General features: G+C 47.5%; 1 protein-coding gene across 2 annotated transcripts in view; it reads left to right on the forward strand.

The window, feature by feature from the left end:
* Nucleotides 1-3,412: 3,412 nt before the first annotated feature.
* The window catches only part of LOC105034542 (uncharacterized), a 37,481-nt gene continuing 20,107 nt past the window's right edge, over nucleotides 3,413-20,786 (forward strand). Inside the window, exons 1-9 of one of the 2 annotated variants that reach the window (XM_010909750.4) lie at nucleotides 3,413-3,582; nucleotides 15,676-15,895; nucleotides 16,001-16,205; nucleotides 16,588-16,678; nucleotides 16,806-16,951; nucleotides 17,397-17,640; nucleotides 17,744-17,848; nucleotides 18,041-18,223; nucleotides 18,369-18,570. In XM_010909750.4, coding sequence (XP_010908052.1) covers nucleotides 3,580-3,582; nucleotides 15,676-15,895; nucleotides 16,001-16,205; nucleotides 16,588-16,678; nucleotides 16,806-16,951; nucleotides 17,397-17,640; nucleotides 17,744-17,848; nucleotides 18,041-18,223; nucleotides 18,369-18,570 — 1,399 coding nt within the window. In that variant the 5' untranslated portion in view covers nucleotides 3,413-3,579. The remainder of the gene's footprint in view (nucleotides 3,583-15,675; nucleotides 15,896-16,000; nucleotides 16,206-16,587; nucleotides 16,679-16,805; nucleotides 16,952-17,396; nucleotides 17,641-17,743; nucleotides 17,849-18,040; nucleotides 18,224-18,368; nucleotides 18,571-20,786) is intronic. The other variant, XM_010909752.4, reaches the window with a different exon arrangement.

Consider the following 20,786-nt stretch of genomic DNA (forward strand, 5'->3'; position numbering starts at 1 on the left):
TTATATATCATAATCTCTTGTGATCCTTTCATACATAATCTCAATGTTTAACCAAAAATTATAAAGATTTTTTTTCCACTACAATCATCAAAGATCTACGTCATAATATTCCTAGTGCCTATCCACTGACACCCATACTATACACATCTTAGTTCATCCAGTAATGCTCTGATATCTAACTAGAATTGTCACACCCTCAACCTGAGATTGTGAATCAAGGGTCATGGCAACCGCCGCATACTCATAGAAAACTCTTTCCATAAGCATGCAAGGCATCTTATCATGCTATCCTAAAATAACAGTGAAATAATTAGTCAATAATTTAAATCTAAAATATAACAATCTAAATTTTTTCTTTAATATCTCAATAAATTCAACAATGATTCATAGGCCTTACATCAAATTCAATAAGACTTTCAACCTAAAATAAAAGTGTGAAGATTTTGCTTCTGATCACTATTCTATTCATATCTTGTATCATCTTAATTCTTCAACATCTATAAAAAAAATAGTAAAATAGAAGATAATAAGCTAGACAACCCTGTAAGCAATAATCACTTTCAACAGATTTCATCAGGCATTTAAGTAAATAATCATTTATAGAAAATAAGCATATCGAGTTCATCAATTTGAAATCAATTTCGATTATGCAATATAGTTCATGCCAAATTTATTTTTTTTTCAAAATTCGAGTTTCTTTTGAGATTTTAATTTCTTTCATTCTTAAATCTTTTTCGTCAACCATGAGCTATGACCATATTTTTTCTGTGGCAGGATCATAACACCGCGTATCTTCTTGTGGTGAGCTACGAATCATCTGCAGCAAAGTCCTTCAGAACCACTGGTCTCTCGGCGGTTTGTTGCTGGTCTCTCTGATGATATGTCGCTGGTCTCACTGGCGACATAAATCCTCAGGACAAATCAATTGCCAACATATATGCCCCCATTAGTGGGGTCCTTTACATAGTCAGGTTGTCAATTCATATTGTTCTTATATCAGAATTCTTCATAAATCATGTTTCATATTCTAATTTTAATAAGAAAATATATAATCATGTATCGAAATCAATCAATATAATGCATCATGAAATCAATATGTTCAATCATGCTTCATCATAATATTTCAAATAAGATATTTTCATAACAAAATATCATTTCATCCAATTCATGCATCGTTTCTCAAATCATGTCAGAAAAATATATTAAATTTACTGATAAATCTAGAAAATATGAAATATTACTTACCTCGAACGTATTCTAATAAATCCATATAATTCTATAAATTTTCTTCTAAAATTTTTTAGTTCATAAACCATATCACAATATCCGATTATCAGGTGTCAATGATACCTATACGAGATCAAATTCAATAATAAAAAAGAATACGACTATCATATTTTAATAGTTTAGATTGGGTCCGGTCATCTAATTTCATCTAATCAAAATCTAATTAGGACATAAACGATCCAAAGTTTGACTATCGGATCAAATCGGATTCGAAGTGATAGGATCGAGATTTCTTCATTGGTTTTATAAAAATCAAGTAGAGAGAGAAAATCAGAGGAGAGAGAATTCATGAGGTATAATTCGAATTGATCAGGTGACACAATCTAATATTATGATTGATCCAATATCTCGATTGGTGAAATCAACATGATCAAATCAAGTCATGACTAGATCGGGATCATGGATGATCAAATCTAAAGATCATGGTCTGATCAAGGTGAGTGCCAATACACTGCCCAACAATCATGGATCAAGATTCTTCATCAGATCAGAAATATTAAAAAAAATTCCTCATTGATAAATCGATTAAGAGAAAAATGGCTTTAGAGAGAGAAAATTCTAGAAAGAGAAAATTTTAGAGAGAGAAATTCATCTTGGACTCCTCAAACGATATGATTCAACAAATCCAATCGATCAGATCAAACCATGCTAAGATTATCATGTGGATAATTCAATAAAATCATAAAAAATAGAATCTTAAAAATACCTAATCTGATCAAAGTGGGTGTCGGTGTACCGTCCGACGATCGCAGATTAAAAATCCATCACTAGGATCATTTAAATTCATCATCATTCTTCTCAAAATTCTAGAAAATCTTAGGAGGAAGAAATAATCTAGAGAGAGAAAGTAGAGAGAAAAAATAGAGAGAGAAAGTCCAATTATAGAGAGAGAAAATACTAGTTCAGGCTGAAGGGAGAGAGGGAAGAGAGAAAAACTCTCTTTCTCATATTTTATTATTTATATCATTATTTATTTATTTATTTAATTTTTTTCTTTTTTTTCTTTCTTCTTCTTTTTTTTTCTTCACAAGGGAGAGAGGAGAGAGAGTCCTATTATTTTATATATTTTTTTATTATTTTATTATTTTTTATTTTTCTACTTCTCTTTTCTTCTTCTTCTTGTTTTTTTTTTATTTTTCTTCCTTCTTCTTTTTCTTTTCTTTTTCTTTTTCTTTTCCTTCTTCTTCTTCTTTTCTTCTTTCCGGGCTTTCTTTGGGCCGAAACAGGGGACCTCACAATCCCCTGTTGGTTGGCCGATCGATGGCGCAACCGGCATGAGGACAGCCATCGATAGGAGGGCGGTGACCCATCGTCTAAGAAAACACAAATCCGGTGGCCGGCGGTGACCACCGGTGCTAAAATCCAATTGAAATCGAAAATCCTTTCTCAAAGAAATCTGACGACTCCGGTCACCGGTGAGCGTGCACACTGGCACGAGAAGAAAGGGGGAGAAGAGAGAAAGGAGAGGAGGCTCACCTTCGACGTCGGCGAAGCTTTCCGGCGTGAAAATTAGACGGGCACAGAGCCGGTCTTCCGTGATGATTTTCCGACGATTGCTGCCGATGGATTTTGAAATTTTCAGTGGAAGAGAGAGAGAAGGGATGTCCTCCTTAAATAGGGTTGGTGGGGGTCTCTGTCTGACTTCGATTGGGAGCCGGTGAGAAGAGGAAGACTCTCCTCTATTTTCTCTTCCTATTTTTTTTTTTATTATTTGGCTGGGTTTGTTACATGGGCCGAGCCATCGCAAGAATGGAGGAGAAAAGGCCAGGGTAGCTCTGGTGCCTGGTCAGAACGGGGAAGAAAATATAGTAGATAGGGATTAGTGGGGTATCGGACAGTTTTCCCCCTAAATTATATTTTAATATGAGAGGGTAAATTAATAACTTTTTATTTATAACGAGGTTAAGATTCTGATGGACGGTTGGGCACATTAAAAAAAAATTATAACTTTTTGGATGTAGCTGTATATAGCTAAAAGTAGGAAGGTTGTCCGCGTAATTTACCCTATTCTTATTTTCACCAATCACTAATCATCTGAACAGCATCGCACGCTAGGCAACGGTTGTGACAGACATTCACCGGTTCCATTTAATCCTCCGGCGGTCCCTAGCAGATATTGAAAGAAAACCGTTTTTTCCATCACAAAATAAAACACAAATATTTATCTCTCGATAATTTTCCTTCGCTCGAAACGCCAATACTCACTCTCCCCCCGTGTCTCCCTCTCTCTCTCTTTCTATCTCTTGCTTTTCTCCTTAACCCTACGAATCCGAAGCAGGAAACGCTAGGGATATGGTTAGATTTCTTTCCGATCTCTTCGTTGTCATTTTCTTTTCCTGTTTTTTCCATCTTCTAAACTAATCGTTAGGATTTTTTAAGTCATCTGCTGTCCTGTTCGGATATCGGTGACTTGGATCTGAGCAATGCCGATGATTTCTTCCTTTTTCTGTTGCTTTTTCGTGGATTCTCATATGCTCTGTGAATCAATGATGCTTCTTAGCTGCTAAAGATGTATTTTTTTCCCCTTATGCATTTCATTTCTCGATGCTAATGGTAATTATTTTCCCTCAATAAAGCTGTTCTATGTTATGATCCTTTTTTTTTTTGCTTCGATTTTCTATTTTTTCATGATTCTTCTTGCGGCTTAGTAAATCTATTGTATTTGGGATTTTTTTTTTTTTTTTTTTTAACAGAAGTTTCAACGGAAGGAAATTTTTTTGTTCATTATTTGTTATTCTTCAAAGAATCTTTAAATCTCAATGCAAAATCCATTCTTTCTTCTTCATTTTCTGTCAAAATAGGATCTTTTTCTTGGGCGATTTATTGTGCTTTATTTCTTTTCTCCATCTCGTTTCTCTTTATCGCAATCAACAAAATGGTGGTGATTGACTTCTGCTTTCTTTTCCTCGCCACGTTTCTGTTATTCGATCTTTTATCTTTTTCCGAACAAACAGTTCGCTGCCATTGTATACTGAGTTCTTCGATCCGGTATCCTTCTGTCGCATCTCTTCCTATGGCACGTCATATAATGACTGGTTAATGTTGGTGCCGAAAATTGTCTGTTGCTTCTGACTATACACTCACAAGATCCTTTATTCGTACCGTTAGGATATACCGACCGGCCGACCGACCGATCGATCGACCGACTGACCGGCCGACCGACCGACTGAAACCGGCCGACCGACCGAAGGTACGTCGGTCGGGCAGATTTTTTCTGCCCTGCTGACCAACTGCACCAGGGGATCCGGTGCCCGACTCCCCCGACGTATCCGACTGACCACAGGAGGAGTCCGAAGTTCTACCCGGTGCCCCTCGGCTGGCCATCGACCCAAGGTCGGACGGCTCCTCCAGGCGCCGTACTACCGCCAGAGGCTGTCAGTCCTGACAGCGGCGCTACCGCCTAGCGACATTATCCCGCCTATGGCATGGTCAACCCTAGCGATTTGATGGCCCCACGGCGAGTTGACATCTTTACGGCGACTCTGACATCCTACAGTGAGTTGACAATTCCTCAATTGTCCGCGCCATTAATGACAGCGCTATACCCCGCTCCACTATATATACCGGGAAAGGCAACAGTGCGAGGGGTCCTTTTCCAAAAAACTCCCAGGCTTGCTCCCTTTCTCACTCTCTCTCGATTGAGCTTTCTGTCTTCATTTCACTGTTGCCCAGTCACCTCTCTGACTTGACCGTCGGAGGATCCCCGTCGGAACCGCCTCCGGCCAGTGTGGACTTTCTTTTTGCAGGCGCTCGTTCCCGGCGACCAGGCGACGAGGGGATTGGCCGCAACAGATTGGCGCGCCAGGAAGGGGGGCTCAAGCAGTAGATACTAATGACAAAGACAAGAGCCCAACGATCGAGAGTCACCGGGTCGGCGAGGCGCTCTTCCCACCGGGAAGAGACCTCTCCGCCACCCTTCGCGGCGGAATCCAGCTCTCCGCGCCCTGTGGTCACCACGGAGGCGCAGATCGCGGCAATCGTGCGGCAGATGACCGTGCTGACGGACGCGGTCAAAAGCCTCCAGCAACAACCGGCCGGGCAACCGGCGGCGCGTCCGATGCCCTCCAAGAGCAGCCGCCGGCGCCCGCGTCGATCTTCGTCCTCTCCGCGGGAGCGCCTGCCACAGCGCTCCCACAGAGAGGAGGAGGGGCGGCCGCGGCGCGATGCCCATCAGTCCCAGCAGCTCTCTCCCTCCCAGCTGGAGCGAGCGAGGAAGGAGAAGCGACCGCGAACGCCGTCCGCCTTCCTCTCGGAATCTTTCGGAGACTCCACTCCTGAGGTCTCCTAGCACCGACGGACGGACGACTACGAACGCAGGTTCGAGAAAATCGACCGTCGGCTTGCACAGTTGCAGGTGGACGGGCAGAAGTCTTCGAACGACGTCGACTTCCAGAAAGCCCAACATCTTTTCTGACTCATTCTCGACGAACCGATCCTCAGTCGGTTTAAGATGCCACACGTGGAGCCCTACGATGGCTCCACCGACCCAATCGACCACCTGGAGAGCTATAAAGCTCTTATGACGATTCAGGGGGCAACCGACGCTCTCTTTTGCATCGGCTTCCCCGCCACGCTCCGCAAGGCTGCCAGGGCCTGGTACTCCGATCTTCGATCGGGAAGATCCACTCCTTTGGGCAGCTCGAGCACTCTTTCGTGGCTCACTTCAGCACCAGCCGGAAGCCGCCGCGAATGTCGGACAGCCTTTTCTCCCTCAAACAGGGAGAAAATGAGACGCTCTGACACTTCGTGGCGCGATTCAATACGGCCACGCTCGAGGTCCGGGACCTCAACGAAGACATAGCTATCTCAGCCATGAAACGGGGGCTGAGGGCGTCCCGATTCACCTACTCCCTGGACAAGATCCTCCCCCGCACATATGCCGAATTGCTGGAGCGCGCGTACAAGTATATGCGCGCGGATGAAGGAGCCTCCGACCGGCGCTCAATCGAGTTCAAGGGTCCGAAGGAAAAGCGAAGGAAGGGTCAGGACCCCGCTGAATCTAGCAGACCCCCGACCGGTGGTCGGGTCTCGCCCCCGCGACGAAACCAAAAGTCGTCCCGACAGCAGACTCCAAGGCTGACACGCCCCAGGTATGACTCCTATACTCCTCTCTTCGCTCTCCGTGCGCAGATTTTGATGGAGATCGAGGGGGAAGAATACCTGCGACGGCCTCCGCCTCTGAAGGCAAAAGGCCTCGACCGACGGAAGTACTGCCGATTCCACCGGGGCCACGGCCACAATACCGAGCAATGCATCCAGCTTAAGGATTAGATCGAAGCTCTCATCCGCCGAGGGTATCTCGGTAAATTCCGGAGGAATCCGCCGACTCGACCTGTGGCCGACCGACGACCCCAGCCGACTGAGGAAGCGACCACCAATCAGCCGACGGTCCGGATCATCAATATGATTTCCAAACGACTTGGTCCGGGGACGTCTGCTGGAGGGGAGCCCATGAAGAAGCTGCGCCCGAACGACGTGATTACTTTTACAGAGGAAGACGTTCGGGGCATCCAAACTCCCCACGACGACGCTGTTGTTGTTTTGGCAACAATAGTAAACTATGATGTAAAAAGAATTTTTGTAGATAATGGAAGTTCGACAAATATTTTGTTTTACTCGACCTTCTCCCGGATGCGACTATCAACCGACCGACTCAGGCAGGTCCCTGTGCCCTTGATAGGCTTCGTCGGGGACGCCGTCGTGACGGAAGGTGAAATTATCCTGCCCGTAACGGCCGGCACCGAACCACGACAAAGCACGGTTCATTTGACTTTTGCGGTTGTCCGAGTGCCTTCGGCCTACAACGCCATACTTGGAAGACCCGGACTTAACGCCCTCAAGGCGATCGTCTCGACGTACCATCTCTTGGTTCGGTTTCCGACCAGGAATGGAGTCAGAGAGATGCGCGGAGACCAACAGCTCGCTCGCCGATGCTTCCAGATTTTCTCTCAGAGCGACGAGTTGAGGGGCTCCCTGACGATCGACAAACTAGACCAACGGGAGGAGGAAGAACGGGGCTCGCCGACCGAACAGCTCGTGTCGATCCCGATTGCGGAAAACCCCGACCAGAAGGTTTGGGTCGGGTCCCAACTACCCGACCCAGAACGCCAACGTTTGACGGAGCTGCTAACGGCCAACGCCGACATATTTGCTTGGTCGGCAGCAGATATGTTGGGCATCCCCCTAGAGACAATAACCCACTGATTCAACATCGACCCGACAATGAGGCCGGTGAGGCAGAACAAAAGGTCTTTTGCTCCTGAGAGACAGAAAGCCATCGACGAAGAAGTGGACAAGCTGCTCGAGGCGGGCTTCATCAGAGAAGCTACATATCCCGATTGGCTCGCCAATGTCATCATGGTCAAGAAAGCCAACGGAAAGTGGAGAATTTGCATCGACTACACCGATCTGAATCGGGCCTGTCCAAAAGATAGCTTTCCACTTCCAAAGATCGATCAGCTGGTGGATGCGACGTCCGGATTTCGACTGCTCAGCTTCATGGACGCCTTTGCCGGGTACAACCAGATCCGGATGGCGCCCGAAGATGAGGAGCACACTGCCTTCATGACCCCCAAGGGCCTCTACTGTTATCGAGTGATGTCCTTCGGGCTGAAGAATGCCGGCGCCACCTACCAACGACTTGTCAATAAGGTCTTTAAAGACAAGATCGGGCGCAACATGGAAGTATACGTGGACGACATGCTGGTGAAAAGTGCGCAGATTCCGGATCATGTTCAGGATCTCGAAGAGACCTTCCGCACTCTACGGCAACATCGAATGAAGCTGAATCCGACTAAGTGCGCTTTTGGGGTGACTTCAGGGAAGTTTCTCGGATTCCTCGTTTCTCAGCGAGGAATCGAGGCTAATCCTGAGAAAATAAAGGCAATCATCGACATGCGCCATCCGAACACCAAGAAGGAGGTCCAGCGGCTGAACGGAAAAATCGTCGCTCTCAGCCGGTTCATTTCTCGATCAGCTGAAAGGTGCCTCCCGTTTTTCAAAACTCTACGGCAGGCGAAGGGCTTTTCTTGGTCGGATGAGTGTCAACGGGCGTTCGAAGATCTGAAGAAGTACTTGGCTTCCCCGTCGCTGCTTGTGAAGCCGGAGGTCGGGGAGACCTTGTATCTCTATTTGGCCACCTCCTCTGAGGCGGTCAGTTCGGTGCTCGTCCGAGAAAACGAGAGCCGAACCCATCAGCCTATCTACTATACCAGCAAAGTACTCCGCGGCGCTGAAGCTCGATATTCGGAGACAGAAAAGATGATTTTCGCCCTGACCGTCTCCGCACAACGACTCCGTCCATACTTCCAGGCGCATGCTATTGTGGTTCTCACCAACCAGCCCCTGAGGGCGATATTGCGCCGACCGGATACGTCGGGACGACTGGCGAAGTGGGCGATGAAGCTCAGCGAGTTCGACATACAGTACCAACCGCGACCTGCCTTGAAGGCCCAGGTCCTGGCCGACTTCATCGCCGAATGCCCGACGGCCGACCAAGGGTCGGAAGGTGCGGACCCGGGATGAGACGCGGTCTCCGAGCCAGACCCGGTCTCCACCTGGGTACTGCACATCGACGGAGCTTCAAACGCTCAAGGGAGCGGGGCTGGGTTTTTGCTCACCAACTCGGATGGGGTAGTCACCGAGTACGCCCTCTGATTCGACTTCAAAGCCTCCAATAACCAAGCCGAGTATGAAGCGCTCCTTGTCGGCTTGAGGATGACGAAGGAACTTAGGATCGACAGCCTCCGGGCATTCTTCGATTCTCAGCTGATCGTGGGGCAGGTCAAAGGTGAATTCGAGGCGCGAGATCCGGTCATGGCCAAATATCTCCAGAAAGTGAAGGATCTCGTAACGCGCCTCAGGTATTTTGAAATTTCCTACATCCCTAGGTCAGAGAACGCCCGGGCCGACGCACTCTCCAGACTGGCGACTTCGGCTTTCGACTCTTTGGGCCGGACGTTCGTGGAGAACCTCGAGCAGTCGAGTATCGACCAGATCGAAGAGGTGCTACAACTAACGGCTGAACCAAGCTGGATGGATCCGATTGTTCGGTTCCTGATTGACGGAATCAGTCCTGAAGATCCCACGGAGGCCAGACGGCTCCGATGGTCGGCCTCCCAATATGTGATCATGGATGGCCGACTCTACAAAAGGTCGTTCTCCCTTCCCTTGCTCAGGTGCTTGGGACCGACCGACGTGGATTATGCTCTCCGAGAAGTGCACGAAGGAATCTGCGGGAGTCACTTGGCGGGCAAATCCCTAGCCTACAAAGTCCTGCGACAGGGTTACTATTGGCCCACCATGAGGAAGGACGCGGCTGAGTTGGTCCGGAAGTGCGAACCTTGCCAGAAGTACGCCAACGTACAGCACCGATCGGCCAGCCAAATCGCTCCTATTGTCGCTCCATGGCCCTTCGCTCAGTGGGGGATCGACATTCTCGGTCCTTTCCCTCCAGCATCGGGTCAAAGAAAGTTTATAGTCGTCGCCATCGACTACTTCACCAAGTGGGTGGAGGCCGAGCCCCTGGCGCAGATTACCGAACGGAAGATGGAGGACTTCGTCCAAAAATCCATCATCTTCAGGTTCGGATTGCCGCATACCATTATCACCGACAATAGGCGGCAATTCGACAACCAAGACTTCAGAGACTTCTGCGCAAGGTTTCACATCACGCACCGACTGACTTCAGTCGGGCACCCACAGTCCAACGGCGAAGTCGAGGTGACCAACTGGACCATACTACACGGACTCAAAACCCGACTAAATGAAGCCAAAGGCCTCTGGGTCGACGAGCTAGGCTCCGTTCTGTGGGCTTACCGAACGATCCCCCGCGTTCCGACCGGGGAGTCGCCTTTCGGTTTGGCCTATGGGACGGAGGCGATGATTCCACTCGAGATTGGACTGCCATCTACCAGGGTCGAGCGGTATCAAGAGCCGGACAACTCTGATTGTCGGAGGGCCGACCTAGACCTCCTCCTCGAACTGCGGAACGAGGCCCAACTTCGCATGGCTTCATACCGACAGAAGGTAGCCCGATATTACAACACCAAGGTCAGGCCAAAGCTTTTCAGGCCTGGTGACTTAGTCCTGAGAAAGGCAGAGGTCTCGAAGCCCCTGGACCAAGAGAAGCTGGCTCCGAACTGGGAAGGGCCCTACATGCTAGCAGACACTTATGGGCCAAGGGCTTACCGACTGGAGACTCTGGAAGGGAAACCCATTCTCCGGACCTGGAACGCCAACAACCTGAAGTTGTATCACCAATGAACTTTGTACTTGTTCATTCGGAATACAAATCTAGTTTGAAATTTCGGAGTTTTAACTCTTCGACTGACGATCGGCGCTCACCAAGAAGGTTGAGTCCCGACGTCCCGACTCGGACTCGGTATCCGCGTGAAACCGACGGCCCGACCGCCGACGACGTATCGGGCGCTCACAAGGGCCATCCACGGCGACGGGAGTTGACACTCCTTCTACGGTCGAACTTTCGGGCCAGACCATCGGCTAACCTATCGATTGAGCCCCGACCAAAGAAAGGCGAAATGCCTACGCGACCGCCCTTGCGACTTACGGACCGAGCTACGGCCGGTCGAAGGATATTCGGCTTACCACCGTCTATCACACAATGCGACCTCAGTCGCATTCATGACTCACTGATCGAGCTACGACCGGCCGGAAGATATTCGGCTTACCACCGTATATCATGAGGCGCAGTATAAATACCCGACACAAGGGTATCGGGATCCGGTTTATCATCGTTTCCCCGACTAAACGCGCCGGACGACATTCGACTGAACGCATCGGAAGAGACCCGACTGTCAAGCTTTTATCCGACGGTCGGTCGGCTTTTGACTCAACGAACGCGCCCGACTAACGGTCGGGGGAAGGACGCCCGACTTACGACCTCGACCATTGAAGGCCGATCCAAAGTCGAGACTTGTTCTACCTTCGTGGCGGCATAAGTTGCCGAACGTCCTAACCGATCTATATGGGTTAGCGACTTACGTGTTCGGACACATTCTACAACACATGAAAAAAAAGAGAAAAACAGGCAAAGGAAAAAAAGTTTAAGTCCAAGACTTTGATTTCATTAAAGATCAAAATAGGCTTTACAAAATCGGATCGAAGCCCGGTTACAAGTGTTCTGAGAAAAACAAAAATGATAAAAGAGGACGAGGCCACGATCATCCTTTCGAGTCAATCTCCTCGACCGACGGAAGCTCGGGGTGACCGGCGTGTCCACCGCGATCGGCACTGGGTCGACGGCCGAAACAGGATCGTCGGTCGGTGATGGACTGGCGGCCGGCGCCGGATCACGAGTCACGGTCGGGGCGGAGGTCACGGCCGTCTCCCCTTCGGCAATCTGTCCCTGGACAGCCTCTCCCGCCACGGCGACGCCTCCCGACGACGGGTCGGCCATCTCTTCCGTGGCTTGGTCCTCGACTCCTGGCGGGACGATGCCGCTGAGATCCAGCTCCGGGTACAGGGCTTGGACCGCGTCCCGACCATCCTCGTACCCCACCCGATACGACGCGAAGCCGGACTCCAATAGCTCCTCTCGATACTGTTCGGTGCCGCGAAAGTCGTCCACCGCCCGACTCGCCGACTCCTTCGCCGACCTTGCTTCCGCTTCCGCTCGGCCGAGAGAGTCCTTCGCCGACTCCGCCTCTGCCTTCGCTATGTCGGCGTCGGCCTGGGCGATCGACAGGTCCTCCTCAGCCTTGACGAGCTTCTCCAAGCTGACCCGGAGCTGCTCGCGTTCGCCCTCGAGTTCGGCGGCGACGCCGTCCCGCTCGCGCCGCAGACGGTGCGCGGTCCGACCCTTGCATTTGGCTTCTTTTCGGGCCGACTTGAGCTCGGACCCGAGACGAGAGACCTCGTCCACCAACTTCGTCTCCCGGTCGGTCGACTGCTTCAGGTGTTCGACCAGCATTGCCCGGTCGGCTTCGGCCGCCGTCGCCCTATCCTTCCAAGCCGTCCGGACGTTCCCGAACCTCCGGTACCCGGCTTCAAGTTCGGACATGGTATAGATCAGCTGCGAATGTGGGCACTACGTCACGAAAATGAAATAATGAAGACACTAAGGAAAAGGGAGGCGAAGTAGAACTTACCCCGACCATGGTCGGGTAAAACGAAGATAGCATCTCGGTCACTTGTCGAGACCTCAGCACCTCCACGTCGGCAGGGAGGAGGATCCCCTGGCAAAGCCTCCTGGCCAGGTTGTGGTCGGCCAGTGCCGACGCTCCTTCGGGGAACTGAGCGTTGGGCGGCACAGTGCGACTCCCCGACCTTGTGTCGTCAGCGGGGTCCATCGGGGCTTTCCCCCGATCGGCCACCCCAGCCAGCGGATCCGGTAAGGAGGGGATGCTCGAGTTTGACGCGGCACCCCCCATTGCAGCTGCAGATGCCGTCGGATGGTGTTCGGGTTCCCGAACGGCATCCGACGCCACACCCGCCGGTGAAGTCGCCGACGTCCCTTCAGCCGCTTCCTCCGCCTGCCGCTCCTCCGGTTGCACCGCCGGAGCCGCGAGTGCTATCACCGGCTCCGACTGGTCGGTCGCCGACGCCTCGACGGTCGGTGCCACTGTGGAGGGTTTCTTCGGCGGTCGCGAAGGTCCGGCCCCCGATGCCGGCCTCTTCCTCGCCGCATACTGTCGGATTTCAGCGTCGGTCGGCCTCATCCTCGGCGGTGTCCCTGCGATACCGACAGAAATATTAATATAGGCACGAGAACGAAGGCCAAATGAAAAGACAACCGATGGATCGAACGATACCTAGACGGGGGACCAAGCTCAGGCCAGCGTCATAGAGGGCTTGTTCGGTAACAAGCTCCCTCTGCTTCGGGACCGACATGTCCTTGAGTCAGTGGAAGTCCTCCCGATCGTCCGCCTCCACCCGGCTGTTCTCGTTCGCCTCGGTTCGGGGCACGCCCCAGTGAGAAGGGAAGCCCCAGGGAGAAGAAGATGAAACAAAGAAAAACTGGTTCTTCCACCCGTGGATGGACGATGGAAGGCCAGTGATGAAGGAAAGACCCTTCCGGGGGTTGAAGAGCCACCACCCTCGGGCCTTAGGGTGGGGTCGGAGGACAAAAAATGCCCGGAAGAGAGAGATACGAGGGTTGGTCGGCAGAAGCTGACACAACAAGGCGAAGCTGATTATTAGCCGGACAGAGTTCGGCGCCAGTTGCGCCGGACAAAGTCCGTAATAATCCAGCAGGTTCCGGACGAACTCCGGAATCGGAAGCCGAAGACCCGCACGAAGATCTTTGACGTACAGCGCCACCTGGCCCGGCGGAGGGTTGTTAACCCGACCGCCGACCCCGGGGGCGGAAAGTTGGAACTGCTCCGGAATACGATACTGATCCCGAAGCCGATCAACGTTCGGCCCCGAAAGCGAGGAAACCTCAACTTCCGGAGTCGACCGAGGGTCATCGGTTGGATTTCCCGACCGAGCCCCCTGAGATGAGTTTCCGACCATCGCACCAGAACCAAGAGAAAGGCGAGACCAAAGAAGAAGGAGAAGGAAGAAAGGAGATTTAAAGGAGAACTACGGCAAAACGGGAAGGATCACGAACCCCAAGTGGACCCTCGCGAGAGTGGGAGAAGGGGCAGCCGCTGGCGACGACGGAAGAACCACTTGGGCAGAGTCTCCGCAGCAAATTGTCAAGAATGGAGCTTCAAGCATAAGTGGCCCTATATATATAGGGCCGTTCGATGGCCGAGATGACGCCGCGCCGACCGAGATCCCTCGGATGGGCGACGCGTGGCGACATCCGGGCCCCCCTTTTTCTACCCGGTGGTTCGGCACGCCCATCCCGGGAAGGCCGCACCGCCTTCATTTAATGCGAAAGACGCTGGCCCAACAACCTTCGACACGTGGCGAAAGGGCCGCGGTTCAGAATTAAATCGCCCACGCCGATTCGCGTTCCCGATGGGACGCCTGACAGCACCCCTCGCCCCCAGAACCGGCGCTGGGCGGCGGTTTGCGTTCCCCAAAAGGCGCCGGACACCCGATCTCCTGACACCGAATCGTCCGACACCCGATCGCCTGACACCGAATCGTCCGACACCCGATCGCTTAGCACCGGATTGTTTGACGTCCCATCATCAAACAACGGGACGTCTGACATCGACCTGATCGGACCATCTGTCGGTGAGATCGGCAAACTCGGTCCGGGATGTGGCAAGGAATCCACTCCTTTCGCCTGCGTGGTGACACGGGGTAATGCGACGTCAGGCTCAGGAGTGAGGGGGCAACTGTTGGGATATACCGACTGATCGGCCGACCGATCGACCGACTGACCGGCCGACCGACCGATCGACCGACCGATCGACCCACCGATCGACCGACCGACTGAAATCGGCCGACCGACCGAAGGTACGTCGGTCGGGCAGACCCTTTCTGCCCTGCCGACCGACTGCACCAGGGGATCCGGTGCCCGACTCCCTTGACGTATCCGACTGACCACAGGAGGAGTCCGAAGCTCTACCTGGCGCCCCTCGGCTGCCCACCGACCCAAGGTCGGACGGCTCCTCCAGGCGCCGTACTACCGCCAGAGGCTGTCAGCCCTGACAGCGGCGCTACCGCCTAGCGGCATTATCCCGCCTATGGCATGGTCAACCCTAGCGATTTGACAGCCCCACGGCGAGTTGACATCTTTACGGCGACTCTGACATCCTACAGTGAGTTGACAATTCCTCAATTGTCCGTGTCATTAATGACGGCGCCATACCCCGCTCCACTATATATATCGGGGAAGGCAACAGTGCGAGGGGTCCTTTTCCAAAAAACTCCCAGGCTTGCTCCCTTTCTCACTCTCTCTCGATTGAGCTCTCTGTCTTCATTTCACTGTTGTCCAGTCACCTCTCTGACTTGACCGTCGGAGGGTCCCCGTCGGAGCCGCCTCCAGCCAGTGTGGACTTTCTTTTTGCAGGCGCTCGTTCCCGGCGACCAGGCGACGAGGGGATCGGCCGCAACACGTACCTCATTATTCTACTAGAAATATATTTAGCTGTTGAAGTGATCAAGATTACCTCATCTTTGACCTTTCCTAAGCTTTATGTTTTGTACTACTTTTTCTTTCTACCACTTTGATTTGGGTTTCATATCATTTCATCTTGAACTTTTCAAGGACACGGTCGAAATTTGTACAACAAACTTTCTTTATATTCTAATATTAGTTTATGAGCTTTTTATTTGATAGAATATGATGCTCTCTGATACGGCTCTTTTTCCCCTTTGTTATTTTTGTTAAGAATGATATCATAGTTTCACTTCCTTCTGAGTTGTACTTTCCCATTGTTTAATTGGCTTACCAAAATATTTTTGGTTCTTTTTTGACTTGTTTGATTTCAAACCTCGACACTTATTCCGTCACATCGGAGCTCTCAGATTGCAAGTTCTCAAACTTTGTTGCTGGGTCTTGTGTTCTTATTTTGTTGCGCATCAATTGCAAAAGCAGAGTATGTGATCTATAAGGATCCTAATCAACCAGTGAATGCTCGAATTGATGACTTGGTGAAGCGGATGACTCTTGCTGAAAAGATTGGTCAGATGACACAGATTGAGCGAAAGGTTGCATCAGCCAAAGTCATGAAAGATTACTTCATAGGTGAAAAATCTACTTAGTGATACATATAATCCGTATTATGGTGTCAATAAATGGTAAGAGAAGGATAACCAAACAGGAAATACCTGAACTGATGATATTCTCCAGGTAGTGTATTGAGTGGTGGTGGTAGTGTGCCTGCTTCTCAGGCTAGTGCTGAAGATTGGGTAAATATGGTAAATGAATTTCAGAAAGGGTCTTTATCTACGCGTCTAGGGATTCCAATGATTTATGGGATTGATGCTGTTCATGGTAACAACAATGTATACGGGGCAACAATATTCCCTCACAACATTGGACTTGGTGCTACCAGGCAAGTATTGAATAGATTGATGGCTTTAACGGTTTAACTATTGCTATGATATATGATACAAACTCCTAGCTAGTCAGAAACAGGAATTATCTTTACGGAAAAAAAAAAAAATCTCATGGAAAGTATATGCAAGATGTTATTGATACATGGTTAGTCACAATGGATATATTTATTTATTTTTGGAAGCTCTAGTTCTTCTGATTGTAATGTATAGTGGAGGCAGAAAAGAACTCTATGCTGTTTTATCCTGCAATAGTTTGTCTTGTTGTTGGCATTTAGAAACTCATATGTTTAAGGGAAACAAACGAGTAAATGTTTCTTAGAAGCCTCAGCCTCTCATTCTATTATCTTACTTGAAAGTTTAATCTACTCTATTTGCTAGAGACCCTGAACTTGTGAAGAAGATTGGTGAAGCAACTGCCCTTGAAGTGAGAGCGACAGGTATTCAATATGCTTTTGCTCCATGTATTGCGGTAAGCACAATGCATAAACACAATGCACGACAAATGTCATATAATGTGATTTTAGAATCTACAACTGCAGAATCTTTGTGTTACAACTAAACGAGCTACTATTGCTGGATTGCTTGAACTGTCTCAGGTATGCAGAGATCCAAGATGGGGTCGATGCTATGAAAGCTTTAGTGAAGACTACCACATTGTGCGAGAAATGACAGAAATTATCCCTGGATTACAGGGTGATCTCCCTGCAAACTATAGTAAGGGTGTTCCTTATGTAGCTGGAAAGTAAGTCTTAAAATCCATAATTAGTTGAAAAAGTAGAATGAGTATTTTTTTTGATTGTTGATGTCAAGCCATGGGTACATATTGTGATTATTTTCTTAATGCTCTTTCTATTGCTTCTGAAAAGATTTCTTCTGTTATGTCTGCCAGATGACACTTATTTTTTGAGGTTATTTATCTGTAACTCTTACCGATCATAACTAAACATTTGGTAATGCAACAAGGAAACTTGTTTTAGAAAGGGGACAACAGGAAACTATCAATACTCAAACCTCCTTGATGATTCACTGTAATTCAACTTCCTAAATACCTGCTAGGCTGTTACTGCTCAATATTTTCTTGAAGTGCCATACTGTTTCGTCAAACCACTTCCTATCTCATGTCTAGATTTGCGATGATTTGAGCATTTCCAATTTGGGAAATCATTTCATGATTACTGACTGGACAGGAACAAGGTTGCAGCCTGTGCCAAGCATTACGTTGGTGATGGTGGGACACATGATGGAATCAATGAAAATAATACTGTTATTGATTACCATGGACTGTTAAGCATCCACATGCCTGCATATGACATCTCCATCATTAAAGGTGTCTCTACTGTCATGGTCTCTTATTCCAGCTGGAATGGAGCGAAAATGCATGCCAATCATGATCTGGTTACTGGTTTCCTCAAGAACACTCTCCATTTCAGGGTAGGTCTTCAGTGAACAGCATTCGCTTTTTAAAATATTTTTTTCTAATTGATTTCACCTATTGCAGTTCATTACTAAGTGATGTGTTTATACAAATTTTCAGGGTTTTGTTATCTCAGATTGGCAAGGAATTGATAGGATCACCACTCCACCAGGTGCAAACTACACTTACTCTGTCCAAGCTGGAATTAATGCTGGTATTGATATGGTCAGTTTCTCTCTGCTATAAAACACATAATTACTTTTAGCTTTATGGTAAATTTTACTGTTGCATAACCTTTATTTTTGAATCCAGATAACTATTTTCATGTAAATATCCCAGTGCAATTTTATATTAATATTTGAGTTTTGCCCTCATCTTCTTCTTGTTCTTATCTTCCTTGTATTTGTTTTGTCACAGGTGATGGTTCCTTACAACTATACAGATTTCATTAATGACCTTACCTCTCTTGTTCATAAGAATATCATTCCCATGAGTAGGATTGATGATGCTGTGAGAAGGATTCTTCTGGTCAAATTCACCATGGGTCTCTTTGAGAACCCGTTGGCTGATCTTAGCTTAGTTGATCAACTTGGGAAAAAGGTTACATTGGTTTCTTCCCATCATATTGCTTGATATGTTGTTTTTTTGCATTATTTTCAAAATTTCCATGATCACTTAAATACCACACAGATGTTATACTCTGATGAAAAATGCTCTTATTCACTTGAAATTATGGAATTAACAGGAGCACAGGGAATTGGCAAGGGAAGCTGTTAGGAAATCACTTGTGCTATTAAAAAATGGAAAATCTATTAATGAGTCATTGCTTCCCCTTCCTAAGAAGGCTAGAAAGATCCTTGTCGCTGGAAGCCATGCTGATAATTTAGGATATCAATGTGGTGGCTGGACAATTGAATGGCAGGGAGATAGCGGGAATATCACAGTTGGTGTGTATCCTTTAATATCGTTCTTTGTTTTTCTTATGGTACCATTGTATTTCTGCTGTGTTATTGATGCTCATCTTTCTAAGGAAGATTAATGTTTACCATATAGCTGAGACTCCCGGGGGAATTTAAGCCAGCCGCCTGTATAAAGTACACTTATGTAATTTGCATGTGAAATTTAAGTGACAAGGAAGAAACAAACAGGCGACATTCAAATTCTTTAACGAGACTTTTTGTCACACTACATCTCATGGCAGAACTTGAGGGTTTAGGGCTTCGAGGAAAGATTACATGGTCGGCTCTCCATCCAGCACCAGAAATCTGGACACAGAGGAATCTGTTTTAAGATTAGGAAGAAATGAGGGAGCAACAGTTACTAGGATCAATAACTGGTGATATGGAGTTAAACATAGGATTTTATTTTGTAGGGAAAAATGCACTTTGTGCATTTTTTGGGGTTAATAATGGATGGTGAGGGTTTTAGTGGTCTTAAGGAATCAAAGTAACACAAAATAAATTGATAATAGATCCAAATATGATCAGAATTAAGCTCAGTTATTAACTATAGAAAGCAAATAATAGATAAATAGAATAATAGGAAGAAAAGGAAGAGAATGTAGAATAAACTGTAGAAGCAAAGAGAAGAACAAGAAATATGGAGGAAGAATAAGAGAAGGGGAGGGGATAATAGCCAAACCCCGGCTGTCTTCATTCTTTCAATCAAATCAGCTCAAAAGCATCCCTTAGAAAAGATGATTACAGCCCTTATGTAGACTCGAAACACTAACAACAATAAACATTGACCCTTGAGTTAGAAACAAATCCAAGCTGTCCATTAAAACATAAGAAGAGATACCTTAAAAGGTACAAAATCCCCTGATAATTCTATTGGTAGAGTACTGTGAATAGTTCCCCTGCCACAGCACCACCAACAACACCCATGAATAATGCATGCTATAATGATGCTCTGACTTGTCTATCCAAAAGCCTTCTTGTATATATAGGATTATGTGCATGTCCGCCTATCATTTAAGTCCATTATTTCCATCTAGCACTTATTTTTCACAACTAAGTCACATTTGCTTGCGCCAAATAACTTCCTTATGTAACATCACTGTTGCCCATCATATCATTATGCTGCCACTCCATGTGAAATCGTGGTTGTCCATCTTCTCTATTCCATGCAGCCATTATGTAGCTTAAAATCTTAAGGGCTTGTACTTTTGAGGGTAAGAAACTTACCCAGGAATTTGTATTTTTCTGGATAAATATTTTCAAGATAACATTTTGATAGAAAAATAATTTATCTATATTCTTTTATGCATTGGAAAATATCTTGGGAATCTGTTGCTGATGTTCCTTTGCATTACCAATTTTTTTGGATAAGTTGCTAATATCCATCCATATTTCTCATAATATCTTTTATTATATAAATATTATTATATATAATAATATAGGATAATATAATATACTATATTTTTGTATGTTATATTATATAATATTATATAATATATATTCATAAATATAGATAATATGTATTACATATAATATAATATAATAAATTATATTATATATAATGAAATAAAAGTTGTATTATAATATAGTATATAATATTAATGCATATTAAAATAATACATTATTACATTATATTGTATTTTATTATAGTAATATATCATAGTAATTGTTGGTGCAGAATTCCATCGATGCCAGAGAAGCTGGAGTCGAGGGGAACGCGGCCGTCGTCGGGATCTGCAAGGGAAGTCTAAACTGGAGTTGGGGGTGCTCTGGCAAGATCCTCCGATGCTCAAGTCAGTATTCTGCCTCAACAGAAATGGAGCACTCGAACGACATTTTGGCAGAGTTTCGAGATAGAATTTAGAGCTTAGAGAAGAACGTATCTGTGGAATCTTTTTTATAGACGGGAGAGCGTAACCGATTGACAGCGATGTCCGTAACTGCCTGGTAGTGGGCCGTTCAGGGCCACGTGGAGTTTGTTACGGAGAGTGGAGTGGTGTTCGTTGTCGCGACTTGCCAGAGAGTGGTGGGACCACGTGGAATTTGTTACAGAGAGTGGAGTGGTGTCCGTTGTCGCGACTTGCCAGAGAATGGTGGGGCCACATGGAATTTGTTACAGAGAGTGAAGTGGTGTCCGTTGTCGCGACTTGCCGGAGAATTCGGACTGGACGGCTGAAGCTCGGTTGGGATGTCTGGTGGAGCGG

The sequence above is a fragment of the Elaeis guineensis genome, chromosome 2, assembly GCF_000442705.2.
Source record: "Elaeis guineensis isolate ETL-2024a chromosome 2, EG11, whole genome shotgun sequence".
Lineage (NCBI taxonomy): Eukaryota > Viridiplantae > Streptophyta > Magnoliopsida > Arecales > Arecaceae > Elaeis > Elaeis guineensis.